Here is a 23,079-nt window from a genome sequence, read left to right on the forward strand (position 1 = left end):
AGGCTCAGGGAATCATATGGGATGTTGGGGATTGAACCTGGGTCGACGGCATGCAAGTAAACACCTTACCCGCTGTGCTATTGCTCTGGTCCTGTTATAAAAGTTTTTAATTCATTTTGATTTGACTTTTGTGCGTTAAAGAGTAGTCTGTGTTTATATTTTGCATGGAGTTGACCAGTTTTCCCAGTACAATTTGAAGAGACTTTCCTCCTTCCACTTTATATTTACTGCCCCCTTTATCAAAAGACTAATCATTTATATACCTGAGGATCAGTCTCAGGATAGTAAAGCCTATTTATTGATCTAAAGGTCTGTCTTTATTCCAGTACTATGCTGCTTTAATTACTACTGCTTTGTAGTATAATTTGAAGTTGGGGAAAGTGATGTCTCCCATCTTTATCCCAGGGATTGCTTTAGCTGTTCAAGGAGGCTTATTGTTCCATGTGAATTTCAGGTATCTTTGATCAATTTCTTTGAAAAACTTTTTTGGCTAACCTTATAGGAATTGCATTAAATCTGTAGACTGCTTTGGGAAGTTTGCCCTTTTTTTTGTTTGTTTTTGTTTTTTTGAGCCACATCCGACGGTACTCAGGGTTTACTCCTGGCTATGCTCAGAAATAGCTCCTGGTAGGCACGGGGGACCTTATGGGACGCTGAGATTCGAACCGACCACCTTAGGTCCTGGATCAGCTGCTTGCAAGGCAAACACAGCTGTGCTATCTCTCCAGCCCCGAAGTTTACCCTTTTTTTTTGTTTTGTTTTTGGGTCACACCTGGCAGTTCTCAGGGGTTACTCCTGGCTCTGTGCTCAGAAATCGCTCCCGGCAGGCTCAGGGGACCATATGGGATGCCGGGATTCAAACCACCAACCTTCTGCATGCAAGGCAAACACTTCACCTCCATGCTATCTCTCCAGCCCCACGAAGTTTGCCATTTTAATGATGTTAATATTCCCAATCTACAAGCAGGGTATTTTTTTCCATTTCTTTGTGTCCTCTTTAATCAAAAAAAATTTTTGTCACATCCGGTGTTACTATGGGGTTCTTCCTGATTCTGCACTCAGAAATCTCTCCTGGTAGGTTTGCGGAACCATATTGCATGCCAGGGATTAAACCCAGTCAGTTGCTGCAAGGCAAATGCCCCGTCCTTTGCGCTATTGCTCTGGCCCCTCTTTTATCTCTTGAAGCAGTGCTTTTTAGTTTTTAGTTTTTGCATAGGTTTTTCACCCTTTAGTTAAGTTGATTTCAGGGTACTTGGTTTTCTGAGGCAAAATTGTGGATGGGATTTTTTTTAATATATATTCTTGGGCCAGAGAGATAGCATAGCAGTGGGGCATTTGCCTTGCACACAGCCGACCCAGGACAGACCTGGCATCCCATATGGTCCCCTGAACTTGCCAGGAGCGATTTCTGAGTTCAGAGCCAGGAGTAACCTCTGAGCTCCGCTGAATGTGGCCCAAAAAAGAAAAAAGAAAATCTTTTATTATTTGTGAATAGAAAAACCATGGAGTTTTGCATATTAATTTTGTAGCCTGCCAAAAATCTGTAAATAAATACATTTATTTATTTACGTATACTATATAGACCTATTGAAGTCATGAGAGTGAGCACTTTGTGCCAGATCTTAGAACACTTTTTTCTTATTGCATATTATAATGTTTGCTGTGGGCAATGGCTTTTAACTACTGAGGAAAGTACCTTAAATTCCCATTTTGCTGAGAATTTTTGTCATAAATGGATGAGGGATATTGTCAAATGCTTTCTCTGCATCTATTGATATGATCATATTCTTTTCTTTTTTGGGGATGTCACACCTGGCAGCACTCAGTAATCCTAGCTCTGCGCTCATACATCACTCCTAGCAGGCATGGAAAGATCATCTGGGATGCTGGGGATCCGACCCAGATCAACTGCATGCAAGGCAAACACCCTACCTGCTGTGCTATCAATCAGGACCCCTATTTTTCTTTTTTTGAGATATGGTGTGATGGACTTATGTATGTTAAATAATCCTTGCATCCCTGGTCATGTTGTATGATCTTTTTGATTAATTGTTGGATTCTGTTTGCTAGGGTTTTTTTTTTTTTAGGACCTTTGCATCCATGTTTATTAAGGTTATCAGCCTGTAATTTTCTTCTTTGTGGTGTTTCTGTCAGATTTTGGTATCAGTATGATGCAGCTTCATAGAAACTGACTGGGAGTGTTTCTGTTTCTTCATCTTCTGGAAGAGTCTGAAAAGGATTAGTAATAGGTCCAAAAGTTTAAAAGAGGTTTAAAAGAATTAACTCATGACTTGTGACTTCATGTGGGCTTGGGCTTTTGCTTTTGGTAAGTCTTTTGATTATCATTTTATTTTCCTTTCTAGTGATAGGTGTATTCCCTTATTCCCTTATTTTGGTTCAACCTTGGGAGATTATAGGAATTCAAGAATTTATCCATTGTTCTAGGGTCTCTTGTTTTGTGGCATAAAGATTTTCAAATCTCTGACTATCCTTTGAATTTCTTCTGTAGTGTCTTGTGATGTTGCCTCTTTCATTTCTGAATGAAAAGAGGGGTCTCTCTGTGAGGCTTGCTAGTGGTTTATTGATCTTGTTTATTTTTTCAAAGAGCCAATTCTTGCTTTCATTGATCTTTTGCATTAATTTTGCATGAAGGATTGTCTTCCAGCTTTTGACTTTTGAGTCCTTTTTTGCTCAGATTATTCAAATGTGTTTCTTATAGAAAGCAAAATGTTGGATTTCAATTCTTTTAAGGTTGGTTGTTAGTCTGTAAAGTTCCTGAGCTGTTGTTTATCTGTAAAGCCATGTGTTGTTCCTTCAGACCTGAATTAGACTCTGATTGGTGTATTCTTGGTGAGATGTTCATATTACTGAAATTTTTTCACTACCTCCTTCAGGCCTGGAGGGTTGCTTGTGATAAAGCTGTTGTAAATCTTAAGGATGTTTCTTTGTTTTGTTTTGGTTTTGGTTTTTGGGCCACACCCAGGGGTTACTCCTGGCTCTGTGCTCAGAAATCGCTCCTGGCTTGTGGATATTCCACAGGCATCTTAAATTTATCATGTTTCTTAAATAGAATTCATCATATTTACTAAGGAATTTAGGGATTTTTGTGTGGGGGAGAGACACATAATGGTGCTTAGATCTTACTCCTGATTTTGTACTCAGGGATCACTCCTGGTGGTACTTAAAGGACCATATGGAGTGTAGGGGTCAAGCTTACTTGCAAGGCAAGTACTCTCCTGCTGTACTCTCTCTGATCCCCCCTCTTTTTTAAATTCTTTGTTTTCAATGAAGCACATTATTTTTTTAAATTATCTTTATTTAAATACTGTGATTACAAATATAATTGTAGTTGTATGATTACAGCATGTAAAGAGCAAATTATTTTTTATTAGCAGAAATTTACTTAAAGAATTGTAAGAGGGAAGAGAGGAACACATGTACAAGAGAATATTGGCTTATCCAGAGTGGGAAAAGCCTTTTTTTTTCCTTTTTTTTACCATGCTTGTAAAAACAGTCATTCTTCTGAAAAACGTTGTAAATTAACTTCTTCATTGCACAAAGTTTGTGAGGTTTTATTGCAGATTGTAAAATAAATCCCCAGGTTGTGAAATCACCCCAGGCACCATATTTCCACCTCCAGGTGAACAGGTCTGGAGCAGGTAATAGAATTAATAAAGCAAGCCAGTCAGGAGAGAGTCATGGAGTCATTTTGTGCCTGTGTCTATTTTGATTAAGCTTGGTTTTGGGTTACCCATATTTCTACATCCCCCTGCATCTCCTGAATGAAAACAGAATTCAGCTGATTCACGATCTTTTTCACATGTATAATATTTTAAGTTATCACTTGGTATTTGAAATCACAGTGCATTTATGTTTGGTTATTTATGACTTTCTCTAAGAATAGAGTATTCCCCCTTTCATCATTTAAATCTGTTAGATAAGAATCTTTTGTATAAAGAATTTCAGGGCAATTTGTATTTGTAATGTTATGTCCTTCAGGCCAGTTCTTAGGAAACTAATAATTCCTGTTCTGAAGTGTTTGTTCAAATAAAGTTGTTTGTCCCTGTCTAGGATTTTGACTTGTTGCAAATATGTTGGATAAGAATCTGTATAATGGACACTAAGGCACTTTGTACATGTAATGCCTTTCTGACCAGTTCTTAGGAAACTGATGGTTTTTGTTGTTGGCGTATTTGTGTGTTCTCTGTTCCCATTTCCCAGAAGCTCCCATGGCTGGAGTAGTCTCCAGGGTCATGATTATTCTTTGCAAATGATGTGTGTCAACTCCATGAAGTAATTTTCCATCAAGGCTTTACTTCTCCTCGCCTAGCTTATTAATTTCTTGGAATGAGTTGGACAAGTAATAGGAAAATACTCGTATTTCATGCACGAGTGCTCAGAAATAGCTCCCAGCAGGCATGGGGGACCATATGGGACACCGGGATTCGAACCAACCACCTTTGGTCCTGGATTGGCTGCTTGCAAGGCAAACGCCGCTGTGCTATCTCTCTGGGCCCAGCCCAACTTATTTTTAACATTTTAATTTTTCTAATTTTATTTTAATGCTTTGGCTTACAAAATTGTTCAAAATAATAGTTGTTTTAGGCATTCAATGTTCTGACACCAGTTTCCACCATCTTGTGACCTATCTTCCACCATTGCCCCCAGTTTCCCACCTATCTTCCAAGCCTGCCTCCTTAGCAGACACACAATAGTTTATTATATATTGCTTGTTACAACAAAATGCTAAGTGGAATTATCAAAAATAGTTCAGTAAGAGAAAATTAGTGAAAATTGTTATATCTTGGTGTTATTAAAGTCATCGAGGATTGTCAGTAGTTCACTAGTTGAACTTTATTATTTTTTTCACTTTTTGAGTTCAGTGGGCTTCTCTGCTACTTTTTCATCTTAATTTGCTGTGCTCCTGGGCTGCCAGTATTGTGGAGTTAGGAAGTGTCACATGACCTCGTGAAGCCATGCCCTCCAATAGCTGTAGAACTGGGATGATTCTTTGGTCTAGCATCTCTAAAGATTAATTATGAAGCTGGGTCATTTATACCAGAGATTGCAAGTTATGGATGTGACTTCTGACAGTACAGGGGTGGTGTAGAGATATGCTGTCAGTGTAGCTTTTAAAAAATAATTAAAAAATTTGTTGGGGCTGGAGTGGTAGCGCAAGCAGTAAGGCGTCTGCCTTGTTTGCGCTAGCCTAGGATGGACCACATCCCATATGGTCCCCTCAAGCCAGGAGCAATTTCTGAGCATAGAGCCAGGAGTAACCCCTGAGCGTCACTGGCTGTGGCCCAAAAACCAATATATATATATATATATATTTTTTTTTTTTTTTAAGATAATGTTTATAGCAGTGTTGACATTTATGGTCTTCCTGTGTATACTTTTTTTTGTTTGTTTCGGATTTTGGGCCACACCCAGTAACGCTCAGGGGTTACTCCTGGCTATGTGCTCAGAAGTTGCTCCTGGCTTGGGGGACCATATGGGACACCGGGGGATCGAACCGCGGTCCGTCCAAGGCTAGCGCAGGCAAGGCAGGCACCTTACCTTTAGCGCCACCGCCCGGCCCCCATCCTGTGTATACTTTGGTGATAGTGCTGAAGACCCATGCTAATGTGTCACCTCTAATCCACCTACTCCTCTCATTGAGCCAGAGTCTCCAGGTCAGCTTAATCAGTAAGTTGTCCTAAAGGGTTGAGTACCACTGTGGCAACTTTCTAAGACACTATTCTTTGAGAGGCTGATGAATCAGGAGACCTGTGGGTGGTTACTCTTTAGATTTGCATGTTGTGAAATCCTACCGTATCAGTGCTTTCCAAGTTTAAAGAGAAATGATTTTCTTATCTTCCTTAGGATCAGCTAGCGCTTGTCCCTTTGTGAGAAAGAATCCTGAAGCCTACCTTTAGCATGTAAATATTGGTTTAGGACACAGGGGAAATGGGAGGGAGTCCTTGCTTTCAGAAGTATATATAGGTGGGCTTCCCCTCTTCCATTGATTGCTCCCGGAAGTCTCATGCCAAGGGATGTTATTTTGTCTTTCTAGGAGGATTGGTTGCATGCTAAGCAAATGCCTTACACTATGCTATTGTTCCAGCCCCTAGTTTGGGATTTAATGGCAGTCTGCTACTGCATGGATATTTTTAGCTTTCTTCACAGGGCCTCTCCTTTCTTGCTCTCCTTATGTGAACTCAACTCTTTTAAGCTCAAAGTGGTCTTGCGGCCTACCATTAATTCTTCTTGTTACAGTGCCAATAATGCTTCTGGGTTATTTCTTTATCTACTTTTGTCTTTTGTACATTTAGTTCCTACTGGAGGTGGGTCTATCAGTCTCATCATTCTCTATGTTTATTTAGCTTTTTAAACTTTGTTTTGGTGACAAATGTGGCTGTGTTCTGCGGTGTCCTGAAGCCCCCCCAGGGGGGACCCGGCCAGCAGGAATTAGCTGGAAAGGCTTCTCAGACAACCGCACTCCTATTTTGCTGAGTAGAAGAGCAACCACACCTGTAAAAAATCTGAAAGAGGTTAATAATAAAGACCCAAGGCAGCGTCTCACTGTTCAAGGGTACCTTTATAGGGCTACAGCTCCTTCTTATATAATGAAGGAGAAGGGGGCAGTACAAAGGTGATGTCAGTCATACTTTTGGCGCGAAGGCCCATACAAGGCAAGGATATATTTCAGGTTTCAAGGAACAAAGAAAGTTAGGCATTCTCTAAATAAGGAAGTGGGCAGCGGGCTAGGGGGGCTGGATGACCTTCAAGCTATGATGAACGTGCTGTTTCCATGGAAATTTCTAGTGTCCTTCTAGCTGCATTCCTAATTGCTTGACCATCAGGAGCTGGTGCAAGATGTGCTTGCCTCAGTGAGCTTGAACAGACAATGTAGCATACATTTATTGATAATAGCCTAGTTCACTCCGAAATGTGGTCTTAAGGAGTGAGGCCTAGTTTCTGATAACGGTACCGGACAGTGTTGCTCTCCTCCGGGCTAGAGTTAATTATATCTACAGTTGCACATTCCTTTCTCTATAGCTCAAAAACTTACAGCAAGACTGCAAAATAGCTTTTAGGTGAAAAGCTGGAATATGGCAGAAAGAACAGCAAAATGGCCTCAAACAAGTCAGTCCCCAACATCTCCCCCTTTCTCTTCTAATAAAAGAAGGAAAGTCGTGAGCGGGTGGTAGAACCGTGTCTTAGGCTACAAGGTTTGACCAGGTCGGACACGGCCAAAGCCGCATTTAACAGGTGGCCACAGACGCCATGGTTGCGCGCAGAGATCCGAATTATGCGTTGTAGCCTTTTAGGGCCGTGCCCTAACTGGGACCTTGCTAATCCCGTCGTAGGTGTCTCCACAGCCGAGAGCACAAGTGCCGGAGCGAGCTCCGTCTGTTAGCTATGCGCTCTATCTCCTGGAAACTTAGTGGCTGGAAAAGCGGCTTGGTGACTAAAGCCAAGTTTTCACAGGAGTCACGCGGGGTTAGACGCTGGTAGTTAACCTGAATAGAGGTTTTTGCCTTTTCATCTACCTGGTTCTTAATAAAGGCAGTGATTTTGCGGAAAATCCATGGGCCAAGAGAAAAGAGCAGCATAAGGCTAATAAGAGGGCCCACAACGGTGGACAAGATTGTGTGGAGCCAAGGGGAAGAGAAAAACCAATCCTGGTACCAACCTTGTTCTTCATCGAAATGTTTTTCAAAATCTTTTATACCATCACCAATATGTTGAACGCTATCTCTAACTAAACCAGTTTTGTCTTTAAAAATACAACATTGTTCCTTAAGGGCTACACAGACTCCCCCCTCTTTCATAAGGGCAAAATCTAAAGCACGACGATTTTGGAGAACAACATCAGCAAGGGAACTAACAGTATCTGTGAGAAATTGCAGACTAGTTTTGATTTCATTAATGTCTTGTTCTACTGCTTGAGTAAGAGTGCGGAAATTGGATTGAGAGGATACAAGAGAGTAGATACCAGTGCCAGCGCCAGTAGCGCCAACAGCAAGGAGCACTGCAAGTGTAACGGAGGTGAAGGGCTCACGGCGCTGTCGAGAAAGGGATTGAGAAGAATAGGAATAGGGTGAGGTGGCAGGAGAGGGAAAGATATGTTCTGAGTGAATGGTGATTTTTGGAATGAGAATAACAAGAATACAGTAATGGTGTGAAAGGAGGAAAGAAGAACGAATGATAAAAGGAGTAAGACCAGAAGCACAGGCAAAATAAGTTCCATTGGGAGCTAACAGATAGGGTTTTGAAGAGGAAGAGTTGTAGATGTTAATAGTTTCGTTGCACACGTCACGTAATTGGCTAGGAAGCAGGGAGTCGTTAGGCTTAATGCAGAGGCCAGAGCCTACGACTTGACCGACTGTAATGCCATGTTGAGGTTGTGTGTTCCAACGGAGGTCAGAGGGGTTGGAGGTAGAGGAAAGGTTGCCAAACACTGCAACACCTTCATAGAAAGGAGGTTGAGGAGAAAAACAAAGCCAACATCTTTCATAGGCAGGATCTGTAAGGGCAAGAGCAGAAGCATTTATGAGATTGAGAATAACCTGAGAGGACGGAGAAGGACCTGAAGGCATAGTGAGTTGTCTGAGAGAAGAAGATGCAGATGGAAGAGGAGGAGGAGGAGAAGGCATGTGTGATGGACCTGAATGAGGATGAAAAAAAGTGTTAGGACCAACGGCGAGGGGGTGAGAATTCGGCAACTGTTTAAGTAAACGGAGGGAAAAAAGAAGTCCAGGGTCGGTACGCCTAACGTAAAGTCTGAGTCCCCATTGTACGGGTTGAGTCCAGTGATGCTGACGTCCAGCAGCAGTAAATTCGATGATGAGGGGGTTACACCAACCACGGGTAGCAGAGGATGCATCACAGTTCAGAAAAGGAGGAGTTGGGGGGCGTGAAACGGTGATGAAGTCCCAGGAGGAAGAGGGTTTCCAATAAGCAGTTCCGGTGGTTTCACAGCCCCAGGAGGCGCAAAAGTGTTGGTTATGAGCGCCACACTTATAGTCGCTGGAACGGGGCCGGTGGTGACCAGGGCAGACGTAGAAGGTGGTGAAGGGGTGGCGTAGTACATCACGGCGAATAACAGAGTTGCAGCCACCGCTAGCAGGGGAGTAATAGTCATCGGGGTCAACAGCACGAGGTTGAGGCAGGCGGAAATTGGAGGTGCCCCAGTATAGGCTTGCACCCATGGCTAGGGCACAAAGGTCGACTTGCAAGACCGGCCAAGGGATGGAGGTAGAGAGGATGGAGGTTGTTGGTGGCATCGGTGGGCATCCAAGGCAGCTAGGCAGAGTGTCTAATTCAGCATTGTCAAAGGTGGAGTCAGTTAGAAACAGGTTTGCAGGAATGGCGTCTAGCAGGAGGTTTATAAGAAAACAGCTTGGCAGGAGGCAAAATGGTTACTTCATATAAAAATTAAGAATTTGCAGAAAACATTAGCAATTTACATTACACTAGTTATTTTTGAATACCACGGGAATGTTATTTGACCTCTGTTAGACTTTGGCATAAAAGAAAATTTATAATTAACAATTGCTAATTAAAAAAAATTTTTTTTAAACTGAATATAAAGGATTTTTCTTAAACTTCTAGTTATTATGTTAAAGCTGGATGCTATTTTTTAGCCATAAATACATATTCTATAGGCTTGAACTTACACATAGCAGGAAAGCCAGGTGACTGCAAAGTCCAGAAATTCTCCAGGGAAAAGTTATCCCCGGTGGCCATTGAGAAATCTGGGGTTTGCCATTCTCCACACCCTCCGCAATGTTCTTAGAAGGACAAAGCTAGCTTAATACATAATTTTTAACACATGATTTTTAGTTGTAAGATGCCAGTCTGTGAACTGACCAGACTGAACCAGGTTGAAAAAATTAATTGAAATTTAAAAAATGGATAAGGCTTTAAAAATTGTATTATTATAAAATGTAGAGATAACAAATAAACAGACAAAACAAAACAACACTAAACACAACATTTTACACTTGTGGCCACTTTCATTCATCACAACAGACACATAAACAGACAAAAGGATTGATTTAAGACTTATTTATAAAAAATTGACAAGCGCTTTTAAATATTTAGCTAACATGTTTGTGAGAAGAAGAGAAAAAAAAATTTTGTAGAAAAACTTTTTTAGTGTTGAGAAGTACTTAATGTAGATGGAGTGGAACTTTGCTGAAAATAAATTTTAAGGTTTAGATTTAACACAAAACATTTTGAAAACAACTTTAATTTGAAGTTTAAAACATTAAGTAAAATGGTTAATGAGCACTGTAGAAGGAGTGTCTACTTGGAAGTATGAAATGATTTGCTGTAAATGAATAGGTTTTCTTTAAATTGGTTTTGCAGTAGAACAGTAAGACAGCTGCAATAAAGTGTTAAAATTTTTATGATTAAACACAATAGCATGAACTATGATTATTAAAGGTATAAAAACTGATTTTTTAAAAAACAAACAACTGTTTTTACTATGAAGACTTTAAGTGAATAATTTGTAAAAAATATTATATACCAAATTAACTAAATGCTTAGATTATTATAAAATATAGTTAAAGACATCTGATGCATTTACACACCTAGAACTTAAGACTAAAATTATATTTAATACTAGTTAATTTGCTTATAAAGTTTAGTTACTTTTATATATTACTTATAAAATTATATATAATATATTTTTCATTTATATTATTTTTTCACTGCGACACAAATATACAGATTTGTATAATGTGCTGATATTTTGAATGCACTTAAAATAATAGTTCTTTCAATGCAGAAATAAAGAACAACCATTGCTGTAGCACAAACTTAAAACTAAGGGTACTATAAAGCACACCTAGGTGTTCACTGTGCATTAAATTAACTATATTGTTTAAAAAGGCTAACCACATTATTTTTCACATAATTTTGTAAATACTTTAAAAATTAAAATAAAACTTTTAATAGAAATATAAGATTTAAATTTAACACTTTTGTGTTCGTTTGGATTTTAAAACACAAAGAAGTTTTTCTTTTACCAACATTTTGTTATCTGTAAAGTGACAGAATTATGACCTTGCTCTAAAATTTTCTGAGAGGCATGGAAAAAAAAAGTTTATTGCCCTTATCTTCCTGTTGCTTTTTAATGTTTTAATAATTACTTTACACCACTTAATGCACTAAACCTAATAACACATATTTGACGAAGTGTAGGGCTGACAAGGTGAAGCAGAGTTTTTCACTGATAACTCGGGGAGGGGCCAGCACAGTTAACAGCAGGAAGGCTAGAGGCAAATTATTTACAGTCAGCAGGGTGTAATGATATAGAGAAGAAAAAAAAAAGCAATCTTTTAAGATTAATTACTAATTTATTGGAATTAGAGGGAATGGCAACCGAAGAGGGGAGTCTGGGTTGCAAAAGTACCATGGGGTTTATGGTTTTATTAATTGATTTGAGAATATGCAAGAGATGCTACTTTTTAGATTTCTTTCGAATAACAAAGATTGGGTATTTCAAGGTGAAATGGAAGGCTTAAAGTGGGAGTGGCAGGGCCTGAGCTGGCTGTTTACCAAGGCTGGCAGGAAAGAGGCTGAAGGAGGCTGAGGGCTGGTTTGAGCAAAATTGTCCTGAGTAAAAGGTACATTAGGCTTAGAAGTTTTAACAGCAAAGTGTAGATATTGCAAGGTTTTATGGCTTAGCAGATGATACTTTGTAATTATCCTACTCACTGTGCCCTTAGAATTTTTTGTAGGCACTGCAGCAGTTTCTGTTTTATGGCACTTAGCCTGACTTTTATAGTTTGTTTCTTTGAATTCTCAAGAGGGGGGGCTTGGCCGTGGAATTCAGTGGGCAAAGGACAGACAGCTATAGATTTAGGAGGGCGGGGGAAAGCCTGAAGGGCAGAAACTTGTGAATTAAGAGAAGCAGCCTGTTTTTGAAGGCTTAAGATTTGTTTAAGATTTTCAATTTGGCGAAGTAGTTTCATTTCTATAGCTTTAAGAGGGGGAGCGGTGAGAGGAGGGAATCTGCCATGGTTAGGGACTGAGCGTCTTGGGCATTTAGAATTTTTCCCCTGGGGTGCGGGGGATCAGTGGGAGGCGTTTGAGAAGGTAGCTGCGGAGGCTGCTGAGCAGGCGGGGAGGGGGGGGGTGGGAAGACTTTCTCCATTAGGGAGAAAGACAGGAAAGGTAGCACTGGTTTTTGAGCTAAGAGCATTATCAAGTTTGTTAGAGAGGTGAGAGACCATGGATGTAATTGTGGTGAGTTGGGAGCTTAAGTCAGAAAAAGGGGGGGGGGGAGGGAGAAAGCAGCAACAGTTTGTTGCCGCGTGTGGGGGAGCTGCTGGAATGCCGGCTCTGGGGAGCGACTTCCAGGCACAGAGGGCAGCAAGAGCCATGTTGGCAAGCTGGGACCTGGAAAGTGTGCTGTACCTTTAAGGTATGAAAAGAGGCGAGGCCAGCTATAAGAGCTTAGAGATCAGGATTCCTGCCTATCTGCAAGGGCTTTGCAGCGGAAAAAAAAAGTTAACTTCCCAAGAGACAAAGAGTTCAGCTTTTAGATTCTAAGCAGGAGAGCGTGTAAGGGGCTTGGGGGCCATAGGAGGTTACGGCTTGAAACGGCTCTTTGAGGCTTTTCCAATTAAAGGCTTTGTATTGTTGCAATTGCTGGCTAAGGAGGGGAGGGTGGTGAAACAGGGACGGAGCTGAAGCTAGGGAAGTGAAGGGCTGTTTAGGATTTTGCACAGAGGGTGCAGCGGCAGAAGTAAAGATGAAGGGTTAGAAGAGGAAGGAAACTGAGAGACAGAGTCAGAGCGAGAGGGAGCCCAGGAACACTAGATTTCTGGTAAACATCATGAACAAACATTAAAAAATTACAAATATCTTTTTTGGTAACCTCTATATGTCTGGCTTTCAACTCAGACTGTATATATTTAATGAATTTAAGTTCAATACTCAACGAAACACCCATGGAAGTGAAGCCAACGGGCGAAGCCCCAAGAGCCAATCAGGGGCGGTGATCAGAACGACTGAAAAAACTGCAGTTTAAATATTTGATTAAGGCTAACTCGTTTCAACGCTTACCCTGATAAGGTATTCCCTGCGATTTACGAAACAGCTCCGGACTCGCCGACCCGTAGTCGTTCGGGGTGTGGCGGTGGTCTTCGTGCCCAGCGTTGGGCGCCAAAATGCGGTGTCCTGAAGCCCCCCCAGGGGGGACCCGGCCAGCAGGAATTAGCTGGAAAGGCTTCTCAGACAACCGCACTCCTATTTTGCTGAGTAGAAGAGCAACCACACCTGTAAAAAATCTGAAAGAGGTTAATAATAAAGACCCAAGGCAGCGTCTCACTGTTCAAGGGTACCTTTATAGGGCTACAGCTCCTTCTTATATAATGAAGGAGAAGGGGGCAGTACAAAGGTGATGTCAGTCATACTTTTGGCGCGAAGGCCCATACAAGGCAAGGATATATTTCAGGTTTCAAGGAACAAAGAAAGTTAGGCATTCTCTAAATAAGGAAGTGGGCAGCGGGCTAGGGGGGCTGGATGACCTTCAAGCTATGATGAACGTGCTGTTTCCATGGAAATTTCTAGTGTCCTTCTAGCTGCATTCCTAATTGCTTGACCATCAGGAGCTGGTGCAAGATGTGCTTGCCTCAGTGATCTTGAACAAACAATGTAGCATACATTTATTGATAATAGCCTAGTTCACTCCGAAATGTGGTCTTAAGGAGTGAGGCCTAGTTTCTGATAACGGTACCGGACAGTGTTGCTCTCCTCCGGGCTAGAGTTAATTATATCTACAGTTGCACATTCCTTTCTCTATAGCTCAAAAACTTACAGCAAGACTGCAAAATAGCTTTTAGGTGAAAAGCTGGAATATGGCAGAAAGAACAGCAAAATGGCCTCAAACAAGTCAGTCCCCAACAGTGTTCATGGTTTAACTTCTGGCTTTTTCTTGCCCAGGGACCAAGTCTTTTTTATGTCATTCAGCTTTTTATTTTCCCAGAATTTTTTTAGATTAATTTGAAGAAAAAAAAAGAAAGAATTTTAGGGGAAACAGATTCTGTTGAAATGTATGTTTTAAAAAATAATAGAGGGGCTTGTGAAACGGCCTGTTAACATGCATGAGTTAGGCAGTCCCTGAGTTTTATCTCCTTATCACTTTTCCTGGGCCGGGTGATCCTCAGGCACTATTTAGGGGGTACCTGGGGACCCCCTATAAAATGTTAATATATACTTTCTTATTGACATGTGAAATAGACCTAGCAGATTTAATAGTAGATTTAATAACTGCTTAAATTTCAAAATTAGTCATGCTTGGGCCCGGAGAGATAGCACAGCAGCGTTTGCCTTGCAAGCAGCCAATCTAGGACCAAAGGTGGTTGGTTCGAATCCCGGTGTCCCATATGGTCCCCCGTGCCTGCCAGGAGCTATTTCTTTTTTTTTTTTTTTTTTTATGGTTTTTTTTTTGGGGGGGCCACACCCAGCAGTACTCAGGGGTTACTCCTGGCTGTCTGCTCAGAAATAGCTCCTGGCAGGCACGGGGGGGGGGGGGACGGGGGACGGGGGACGGGGGATGGGGACCATATGGGACACCGGGATTCGAACCAACTACCTTTGGTCCTGGATTGGCTGCTTGCAAGGCAAACGCCCTGTGCTATCTCTTTGGGTCCCCAGGAGCTATTTCTGAGCAGATAGCCAGGAGTAACCCCTGAGCACTGCCAGGTGTGGCCCAAAAACCAAAAAAAAAAAAAAAAACAAAAGAAAATTAGTCATGCTTGTGAATAATGGGGAATTGGGTTATGTGATTGATGCTTTTCAATATCTGTCCTTTTGGTTTGAGGAAGATAATCATTTTTCAAAAATTGACAGAGAATTCAGGTATCTGTGAGGTATAGGCCAGACCCTTTTTCTGAATAGGAAGGCCGAGTTCAAGAGCTGATCATTATTATGTCTTTCTACCATCAAAGCATGTTTACTTCCTGTGTCTTTAGGAAGGGAAAGATTCTGTTCTTGGGAATGGACAGGGTCTGGTCTTTGCCTTTTGCACCAACCACATTTTCTTCCTTTTAACAGGGGAAGCTGGCATCATTTTTTCTATCACGACTTGATTCCTTGAGTCCTCAACTCCAGCAGGTAAAGGGAAAGAAAATTGAGAGCCTGTTGATTGGTGTTCTATACATCTCATATCTGTCATTCTTAGTGGTTTTTTTTTTCTGTTTCTGCTTTTCAACTATGTTCCCACTTCCTCCCTGTTAAAATACATGCCCCAGCCCCCTCCCCCATTTCTTTGTTTTGTTTTGGGGTCATACCCAGCATTGCTTGGGTGTTACTTCTGGCTCTGCACCCAGGAATTACTCCTGGTGGTGCTTTTGGATCATATGGGATGCCAGGAACCAAACATGGGTTGGCCTCATGCAAAGCAAATGCCCCACCTATTGTACTGTCTTTCTGGCCCTACCTCCTTTTACTTTCTTGTCCCTTTTTATGTTCCCTTAGTTGTTACTCTCTTTGATTTCCTTTCTTGTCATTAGTGGGTTGAGTGATTTTATGGCTGAGCCAGATCTTTGTCTGACCACATATCCCTTTCTTCTGCAGCTGGCCTGTGAATGTTATTCAAGGCTGCCCTCATTAGGGGCTGGCTTTTCCCAGGGCCTGAAGCATACCGAGAGCTGGGAGCAGGAGCTGCATAGCCTGCTGGCCTCCCTGCACAGCCTGCTAGGGACTCTGTACGAGGGAGCAGAGACAGGTAAGGACCATTTCAGGGACTCAGTAGCAGATTGGTCGGGAATTTGCAGGGAGGAACAGGATAGTGGCCAGAGAGGTGGAACAAATGCTTTCTAGGCAAGATGGATTTGAACAAGTAAGTGGGCCATCTAACAATAAAAAAGGAAGGGATGGAAGAAAGACCTAAAACATTTTTTATTGACCTGAGATTAACTTATGGCTGTTTAACATGTGGCACACCTAGATCATGTAGTGTTATCAATATTGATGTATGAGTAGTCTTATAAGTAAGAATATACTTTCTCTTTTCATTGGTCTGTCTGCAGGTATTAGAAAGGTATTGAAAATCATTGACGTAGAGTGTGAAGGTGGTTGTGTTTTGTTTTAGCTCCTATGCAGTACGAAGGTCCTGGAGTGGAGATGTTGCTTGCTTCTTCTGAAGATGGTGATACCCATGTCCTTCTTCGGCTTCGGCAGAGGTTTTCTGGACTGGCCCGCTGCCTGGGGCTCATGCTAAGGTATATGAGTTAGTGTTGGAGGCCATGATGAGGGATGAGATGTATGGCTATTGTCTTCATTCTATGATAGGATGTGGTGCCACTCTGAGGAATCCGTGCTGAGGATTCCTTTGCCCTGATTTTTCTTTAGCTCTGAGTTTGGGGCTCCTGTCTCCGTTCCTGTGCAAGAAATCCTAGATATTATCTGCAGGACCCTCAGCATCAGTGCCAAGAACATAGTAAGTGGAGTTGATCCTGTATTCCTAGCCCTTGCTCAGGACCCAAGGCAACCAGGAAAGTGAAGTAGGATCTGACGCCCCCCCCCCCTCCCCCCAAGTGTTTTCACTTTCATTATGTTGTGGGAACACTTGTATCAGTTGCCTTCCTAAGGGAGGATAGTCATAGCTGAGAGGCTCTATTTTGAGGATCAGGGTTTGATCTTATTGGAGAGAACTGTAGTTGGAGGGAGGTTGGTTTTTTTATTTTTTAATTTAAATAAAGCACCCATCTTGGTTAGGGCTGGAGTAGTAGCACAGCAGGCTGGGCATTTGTCTTTCACATGGCTGACCCAGGTTAATCCCTGGCATCCCATATGGTCACCCAAGCCTGCCAGAAGTGATTTCTGAGTGCTGAGTTAGGAGTAAAACCCTAAGTGCCGCTGGAGTGGCTCAAAAAACCAAAACAAACAATGTTGGGGCTGGAGAGATAGTATGGCAGGTAGGGTAATTAAGTTGCTTGCAGCCAACCTGGGTTTGATCCCTGGCATTCAATATGGTTCTCAAGCCTACATGGAGTGGTTCTGGAGCAAGAGCCAGGAGTAATATCTGAACACCCCAAAACCAAACTAAAACCTAAAAAATAACTTTCTCAAACTATCCCTCTTTCATCTATGTTTACATATGCACTTATGTACTCTGCTCCTTCTTACCTAACCATCTCACTTCTTTGCTCACACCTTTACATTATTTTTTTCTCTTTTTTTAAAGAGTTTGCTTGGAGATGGTCCCTTGAGGTTGCTGCTACTACCATCTGTCCACTTAGAAGCTTTGGACCTACTGTCTGCACTCATCCTTGCGTGAGTTGGATTGAGCACTGTGGGAAAGAGACTGAGACATGCTGGCAGTGTGTCATAGTCCTGTCTTTCTCCAGGTGTGGAAGCCGACTCTTGCGCTTTGGGGCCCTGATCAGCCGCCTCCTTCCCCAGGTCCTCAATGCCTGGAGCATTGGTAGGGATAACCTCTCTCCGGGCCAGGAGAAGCCTTACAGGTGACCACTGAGGAGGGAAGACAGGAGGGTAGGGGGATAGGGTAGGTTGGGTTAGCTGGGGGTCCTAAGGGCTGGGAAGCAGGACTTATCAGCTCCCTTTTTAGCACCTTCCCTTTTTTACTGCACAGCATCATGCGGACCAAGGTGTATGCTGTATTAGAACTGTGGGTGCAAGTTTGTGGTGCCTCAGCTGGAGTGCTTCAGGGAGGTGCCTCTGGAGAGGCTCTGCTCACCCACCTGTTAAGTGACATCTCGCCTCCCGCTGAAACCCTCAAGGTAAGCAAGGCTTCTGCTTATCCCAGAAGACTCTGTCCCGTTTGTGCCTTTTGTCCAGTTGAGCCTCATGGAATACAAAAATCAACCTCCTGCTTGTTACTTGCCTTGTTTGAGACTTCTGCTTTTCTCCACCCAGCTCCGCAGTCCTCGGGGGAGCCCTGATGGTTTGCAGACCAGCAAGCCTAGTGCTCCAAAGAAGATAAAACTGGATGTTGGGGAGACTATGGCCCCACCCAGTCACCGGAAAGGGGATAGCAACGCTAACAGTGATGTGTGTGCAGCTGCACTGAGAGGTGTGTGTGAGGCCTGCACTCTGCACCCTTAGCACTTGATGGCCTGGTGATAGCCCAACTGATTGCAGATGTGGGTGTAGCCAAAAGGTAGACTCAGTCCAAAGCCTGTAGAGAGGCCACAAAACAGAAGAAGCTATGTAGCTTCCAGCATTACAGGTGCAGGGGCGCCGTGGTCTGTTGCCTGTTGAGAGTCTCGTTTGTTTATTCAGCAGCTTGGTGGGCATATACTTTGTGTGCATCAAGTGTGTCTGTCTTCTGGGGAGATCCCTGCTGCCCCGTCAAGATTACATTTTCCCTAAGGCAGGATGTCTAGTGGAGCTTCCTGGTCCAGCATAGCTGCGAAGCCCTAAGCAGAAGCTTAAGTGCTATTAGTTGAATCTCCTGTTTTTCAGTGCCTGCCATTCCACTCCTGTGTAGAGGAGGGCAACTCTCCCAGAGGAGATAAGTGCAACTTAGCAATGTCCTCCCTGCTTTAATAGCCTCATGTTGGGAAAGGACTTCTAGGATCTTATTTTATAGTTGAGGGAACACATTTAGGGTAGTTTCCTGGGAGAACCAGATGCTTTCCTGGCTAGTGCCTCAGAGGCCCTTGATGCTCTTCTGTTGGTAGCTGCCTCCTACCCACCATTCTTCTTTCCCAGGCCTCAGCCGGACCATCCTCATGTGTGGGCCTCTCATCAAGGAGGAGACTCACAGGGTTAGTGGAGCCGGGCCCATGAAGACTGGGGAGGGGATCACTTGTCTGCACAGCTCTAGAGGTGGGTTTATTCAAGCCTGGGAGTAGCCCAGAGAAGGACTGGGTAGCTCAGTGACAATCCCAGGTGTTCCTGTTTGCTTTCCAGAGATTGTACGATCTGGTGCTCCCCCTAGTCATGGGCATCCAGCAGGGTGAAGGTCTGGGCAGCTCACCATACACCAGCTCCCATTGTCGCCAAGAGCTCTACCGTCTGCTGCTGACTCTACTGCTGGCACCTTCCCCTCGATGCCCTCCTCCTCTTGCCTGTGCCCTGCAGGCTTTCTCCCTTGGCCAAAGAGAAGACAACCTTGAGGTAATTGCTGACCAGGCTTGAGTCTGCCTCCTTGGTTTTGGAGGCTAGTGGCCTTTTTTTTCCACCTCCATGCAGCACTATATCCTGATGCTTATACACCCTGTCTTCCTTCCCCAGGTTTCCTCTTTCTGTTCAGAAGCTTTAGTCACCTGTGCTGCTCTTATCCATCCTCGGGTTCCTTCTCTGCAGTCCATTGGTTCTACCTGTTCTGCGCCCACACCTGTCCCACCTCCTGAGGCTCCATCTCCATTCAGAGCTCCGACATTCCATCCCCCTGGTCCCCTACCTGCAGCAGGCCCCTTGCCTGTGACAGGTCCCATGCCCTCAGTGGGCCCCATGCCCTCAGCTAGCTCCATGTCCTCTGCAGGGGCCATGACCTCTGCAGGCTCCATGTCCTCAGTGGGCCCAGTGACCCCTGCACGCCCTGGACCTCCAGCTACAGCCAACCATTTAGGTCTTGCTGTCCCAGGCCTGGTGTCTGTTCCTTCCAGGCTTCTCCCTGGTCCAGAGAACCACCGGGCAGCCTCAAATGAGGACCCTGTCCTTGCTCCTAGTGGCACTCCTCCACCTATTCCCTCAGAAGAGACTTTTGGGGGGAGAGTACCCAGACCAGCCTTTGTCCATTATGATAAGGAAGAAGCTTCCGACGTGGAGATCTCCTTGGAAAGTGACTCTGATGACAGTGTGGTGATCGTGCCTGAAGGGCTGCCACCCATGCCACCTCCACCCCCTGCAGGCACCACACCACCCCCTGTCGCCCCAACTGGGCCACCAACAGCCTCTTCTCCTGTGCCTGCCAAGGAGGAGCCGGAAGAACTTCCTGCAGCCCCAGGGCCTCTTCCTCCACCCCCACCTCCTCCTGTCTCTGGTCCTGTAACACTTCCACCACCGCAGCTGGTTCCTGAAAGACCATCTAGTGGGGGAGGACCTCCAGCTCTGGAAGAAGACTTAACAGTTATTAATATTAATAGCAGTGATGAGGAAGAGGAGGAAGAGGAGGAGGAAGAAGAGGAAGAGGAGGAGGAAGAAGATTTTGAAGAAGAGGATGAAGAAGAGTATTTTGAAGAGGAGGAAGAGGAAGAAGAATTCGAGGAGGAATTTGAGGAAGAGGAAGGGGAGTTAGAGGAAGAAGAGGAGGAAGAAGAAGAAGAGGAGGAGGAAGAGGAGATGGAGGAGGTAGAAGAGTTGGAGTTTGGCCCCGCAGGAGGGGAGGTAGAAGAGGATGGACCTCCTCCTCCTAGTCTCCCTCCAGCTCTGCCCCCACCAGAGTCTCCCAAGGTACAGCCTGAGCCTGAACCAGAACCTGGGCTGCTGTTGGAAGTGGAGGAGCCTGGGGCTGAGGAAGAACAGGGGGCTGAGACAGCTCCCACACTTGATCCGGAGGTACTCCCTTCGCAGGGAGAGGTAGAAAAGGAAGGAGAAAGCCCTCCAGCAAAATCCTCTCCACCTCAGGAGCTTGTTGAAGAAGAGCCTTCTGCTCCCCCAGCCCTGCTAGAAGAGGGAACTGAGGGTGGGGGTGACAAGGTCCCATCCATGCCTGAGACATCTGGGGCATCTGAGGCAGCAGAAATGGAGGCACAGACAGAGACAGCAGATCTTCAGGAAAAGGTGAGAGCCAGGCTGGGAGGGTGGCTCTGGGGAAAAGGTGCAGCAGTGGGGATAAGGAGATTGTGCACCTGACTCAGTCTTCATGTGTGAGTTGTGACTATGACTGTTTTAACTTTTATGTCTTTGTCCCTAAAAGGAGCATGATGAAACAGCTGCCATGTTGGCTGACTTCATTGATTGTCCTCCTGATGATGAGAAGCCACCATCTACCACAGAGCCTGATTCCTAACCCTCTCCTATACCTGCACCCTTTTTTCAAATAAAGTTATGTCCTGTGTAATCGACTGCTACTTCTTTTTGCTACAACTGTGTCCACAGCCTGGAGTTTTGAGAGCCATCCATAGCATTCCCCAGTGTCTGCATAGCTGCTCCATTGTGTCTATGTTCTAGAGGAGGAACTACTGATTTGATAGGGGAGCACTCAGCAAGTCAGGATACTTTTCCTCTGTTCTTGCTGGGTTCTTAAAACGACTAAGAGTGAGGCAGAAGCGATAGAACAGCAGTGGGGGTTTGCCTTGCATGTAGCTCACCCAGGACAGGTTTGGTTCCTGGCATCCCGTATGGTCCCCCGAGTCTGCCAGGAGCATTTTCTGAGTACAGTGCTAGGAGTAACCCCTGAGCACCGTCGGTTGTGGCCCCCCGCCCCCCAACAAACAAACAAAACGATCACTAAGAGTACGATACTGCCATACTGAATAATTAGTTGACTTTTTTTTTTTTTTTAATTTTCTGCATTTTTGACTAGGGAAGTGACTCAAATGGCAGAATTTTTGCCTTGCATGTGTGAGGTCCTGAGTTTGATGTCAGGCACTGTAACAGCATGTCTCCTCTCATGAAGCCCCAAATATTGCTAGGTGTGGACCCTTATCAGAGAAAATCCAGTGAGACTAAAGCTTTCGGGGGTTGTTTTGGTTTTTGGGTCACACCCGGCAGCGCTCGGGTTACTCCTGGCTCTGCACAGAAATCACTCCTGGCAGGCTCAGGGGACCATATGGGATGCTGGGATTTGAACCACCGACCTTCTGCATACAAAGCAAACACCTTACCTCCATGCTATCTCTCCGGACCCAAGCTTTCAGTTTTGAGTCACATTTTCAGTTATTTGTGACTGGGACCAAAGCCAGCACCTCATACATGCAAAGCTTGTACTCTACCATTGAGCTGACATTTCCAGCTCAAGTCATTCATTGGACCACTCTAATAATGCTCAGGAAGCCATGTGGTGCTTGGAGACTGAACTCAACCTTAACACATGCTTGTCATGTACTCTTTCACTTGAGCTATCACCCCAGTCATTGATACAGGAAGCAGGTTTTGTTGGGTAGCATAGGAGGGGAAGCACTGAAAATCTAAGAGATACAGGGAGGAACCTCGTTAATGAGTTTGTGATGAGAGACCCCTTAGCCATATGGCAAGAGCTACTTTTTATTTTTTAAATAATTAATCTGTGGTTACAAACTTGATTGTATGAACTGCTTTTTAGTCACCATGTCACAAACTTGTCTGTGCCAAACTTGGCAAAGCCACCCATTGGTGAGTCTCCTGTCAGTGAGCCAAGGATCTTGAACTTGGCTTAGTAGAGGACTTCGATCACATAATTTTATTCTGCAGGTTGTGTGGATGGTTGGACATGATTACATGGCCGACTTGGTCCCTGGACACCATGCTTTGGGGCTTTCCAAAGCTACCTGTTAGCAGCCTATGATTGGGGATTGTTGAGTGCAGATAAGAATATTTTTCATCACGGACTGTTTCAGATTACCTAAGGTGGCCACAGTGGCTTCTGACTGGAGATGAAAGCCAGTGCGTCATTGTTATCATTACTCCTGATAGGGTCTTTTGTTGGGTTACAGCAGTGCTCAGGGGTTACTCCTGGCTCTATTCAGAAATTGCTCCTTTCAGGATTGGGGGACCATAGGGGATGCTGGGGATCAAACCCGAGTAAATCCCCGGTTTCATGCAAAGTAAACACCCTCCTTCCACTGTGCTATCGTTATGGCCCTAGATGATTACTATTAAGATTGTTAGAAGATCAAAGGCGTTTTGCCTTTGGATAGAGTGCTCAGTTACTTCTGATTCTGCACTCAGGAATCAATCCTACCATACGGGATTGAACTTGATTGGTTGCTCTACTCTTGCTGTGGCCTTATCCTAGTATTTTTATGATGTCACTTATGTAGCACAATAACTATTGGGTTAAATTTTTATGCTTGTTTCACTTGGAATTTATTCTTTTGCAAACAAGAGGCATAGGTCAAACAAGTTCAGACCACATTAGTCTGTCTTCCTGCTTTGATATTCCAAGTTTCTATTTGGGCCTAGTTCTTGACCAGGGTCTCTATTTCAATAATCTGCCTGTGCACTTGTTTTTTGCACTTC

The 23,079-nt window shown here is 43.9% G+C and overlaps 1 protein-coding gene and 1 non-coding gene across 2 annotated transcripts in view; one reads left to right on the plus strand and one right to left on the minus strand.

Annotated features, from left to right (window-relative positions):
• PELP1 (proline, glutamate and leucine rich protein 1) overlaps positions 1-20,980 on the plus strand; it is a 35,348-nt gene extending 14,368 nt beyond the window's left edge. The window contains exons 6-17 of the mRNA XM_049774300.1: positions 15,061-15,120; positions 15,583-15,733; positions 16,100-16,229; positions 16,360-16,447; positions 17,195-17,283; positions 17,358-17,474; positions 17,603-17,750; positions 17,887-18,043; positions 18,685-18,740; positions 18,886-19,092; positions 19,210-20,700; positions 20,837-20,980. Coding sequence (XP_049630257.1) covers positions 15,061-15,120; positions 15,583-15,733; positions 16,100-16,229; positions 16,360-16,447; positions 17,195-17,283; positions 17,358-17,474; positions 17,603-17,750; positions 17,887-18,043; positions 18,685-18,740; positions 18,886-19,092; positions 19,210-20,700; positions 20,837-20,929 — 2,787 coding nt within the window. The 3' untranslated portion in view covers positions 20,930-20,980. The remainder of the gene's footprint in view (positions 1-15,060; positions 15,121-15,582; positions 15,734-16,099; positions 16,230-16,359; positions 16,448-17,194; positions 17,284-17,357; positions 17,475-17,602; positions 17,751-17,886; positions 18,044-18,684; positions 18,741-18,885; positions 19,093-19,209; positions 20,701-20,836) is intronic.
• Positions 10,733-10,862, minus strand: LOC126030873 (small nucleolar RNA SNORA22). Its single transcript, XR_007503199.1, has one exon. It is a non-coding gene; the product is annotated as a small nucleolar RNA SNORA22 (small nucleolar RNA).
• Positions 20,981-23,079: the final 2,099 nt, after the last annotated feature.

The sequence above is a fragment of the Suncus etruscus genome, chromosome 1 (assembly GCF_024139225.1).
Source record: "Suncus etruscus isolate mSunEtr1 chromosome 1, mSunEtr1.pri.cur, whole genome shotgun sequence".
NCBI lineage: Eukaryota > Metazoa > Chordata > Mammalia > Eulipotyphla > Soricidae > Suncus > Suncus etruscus.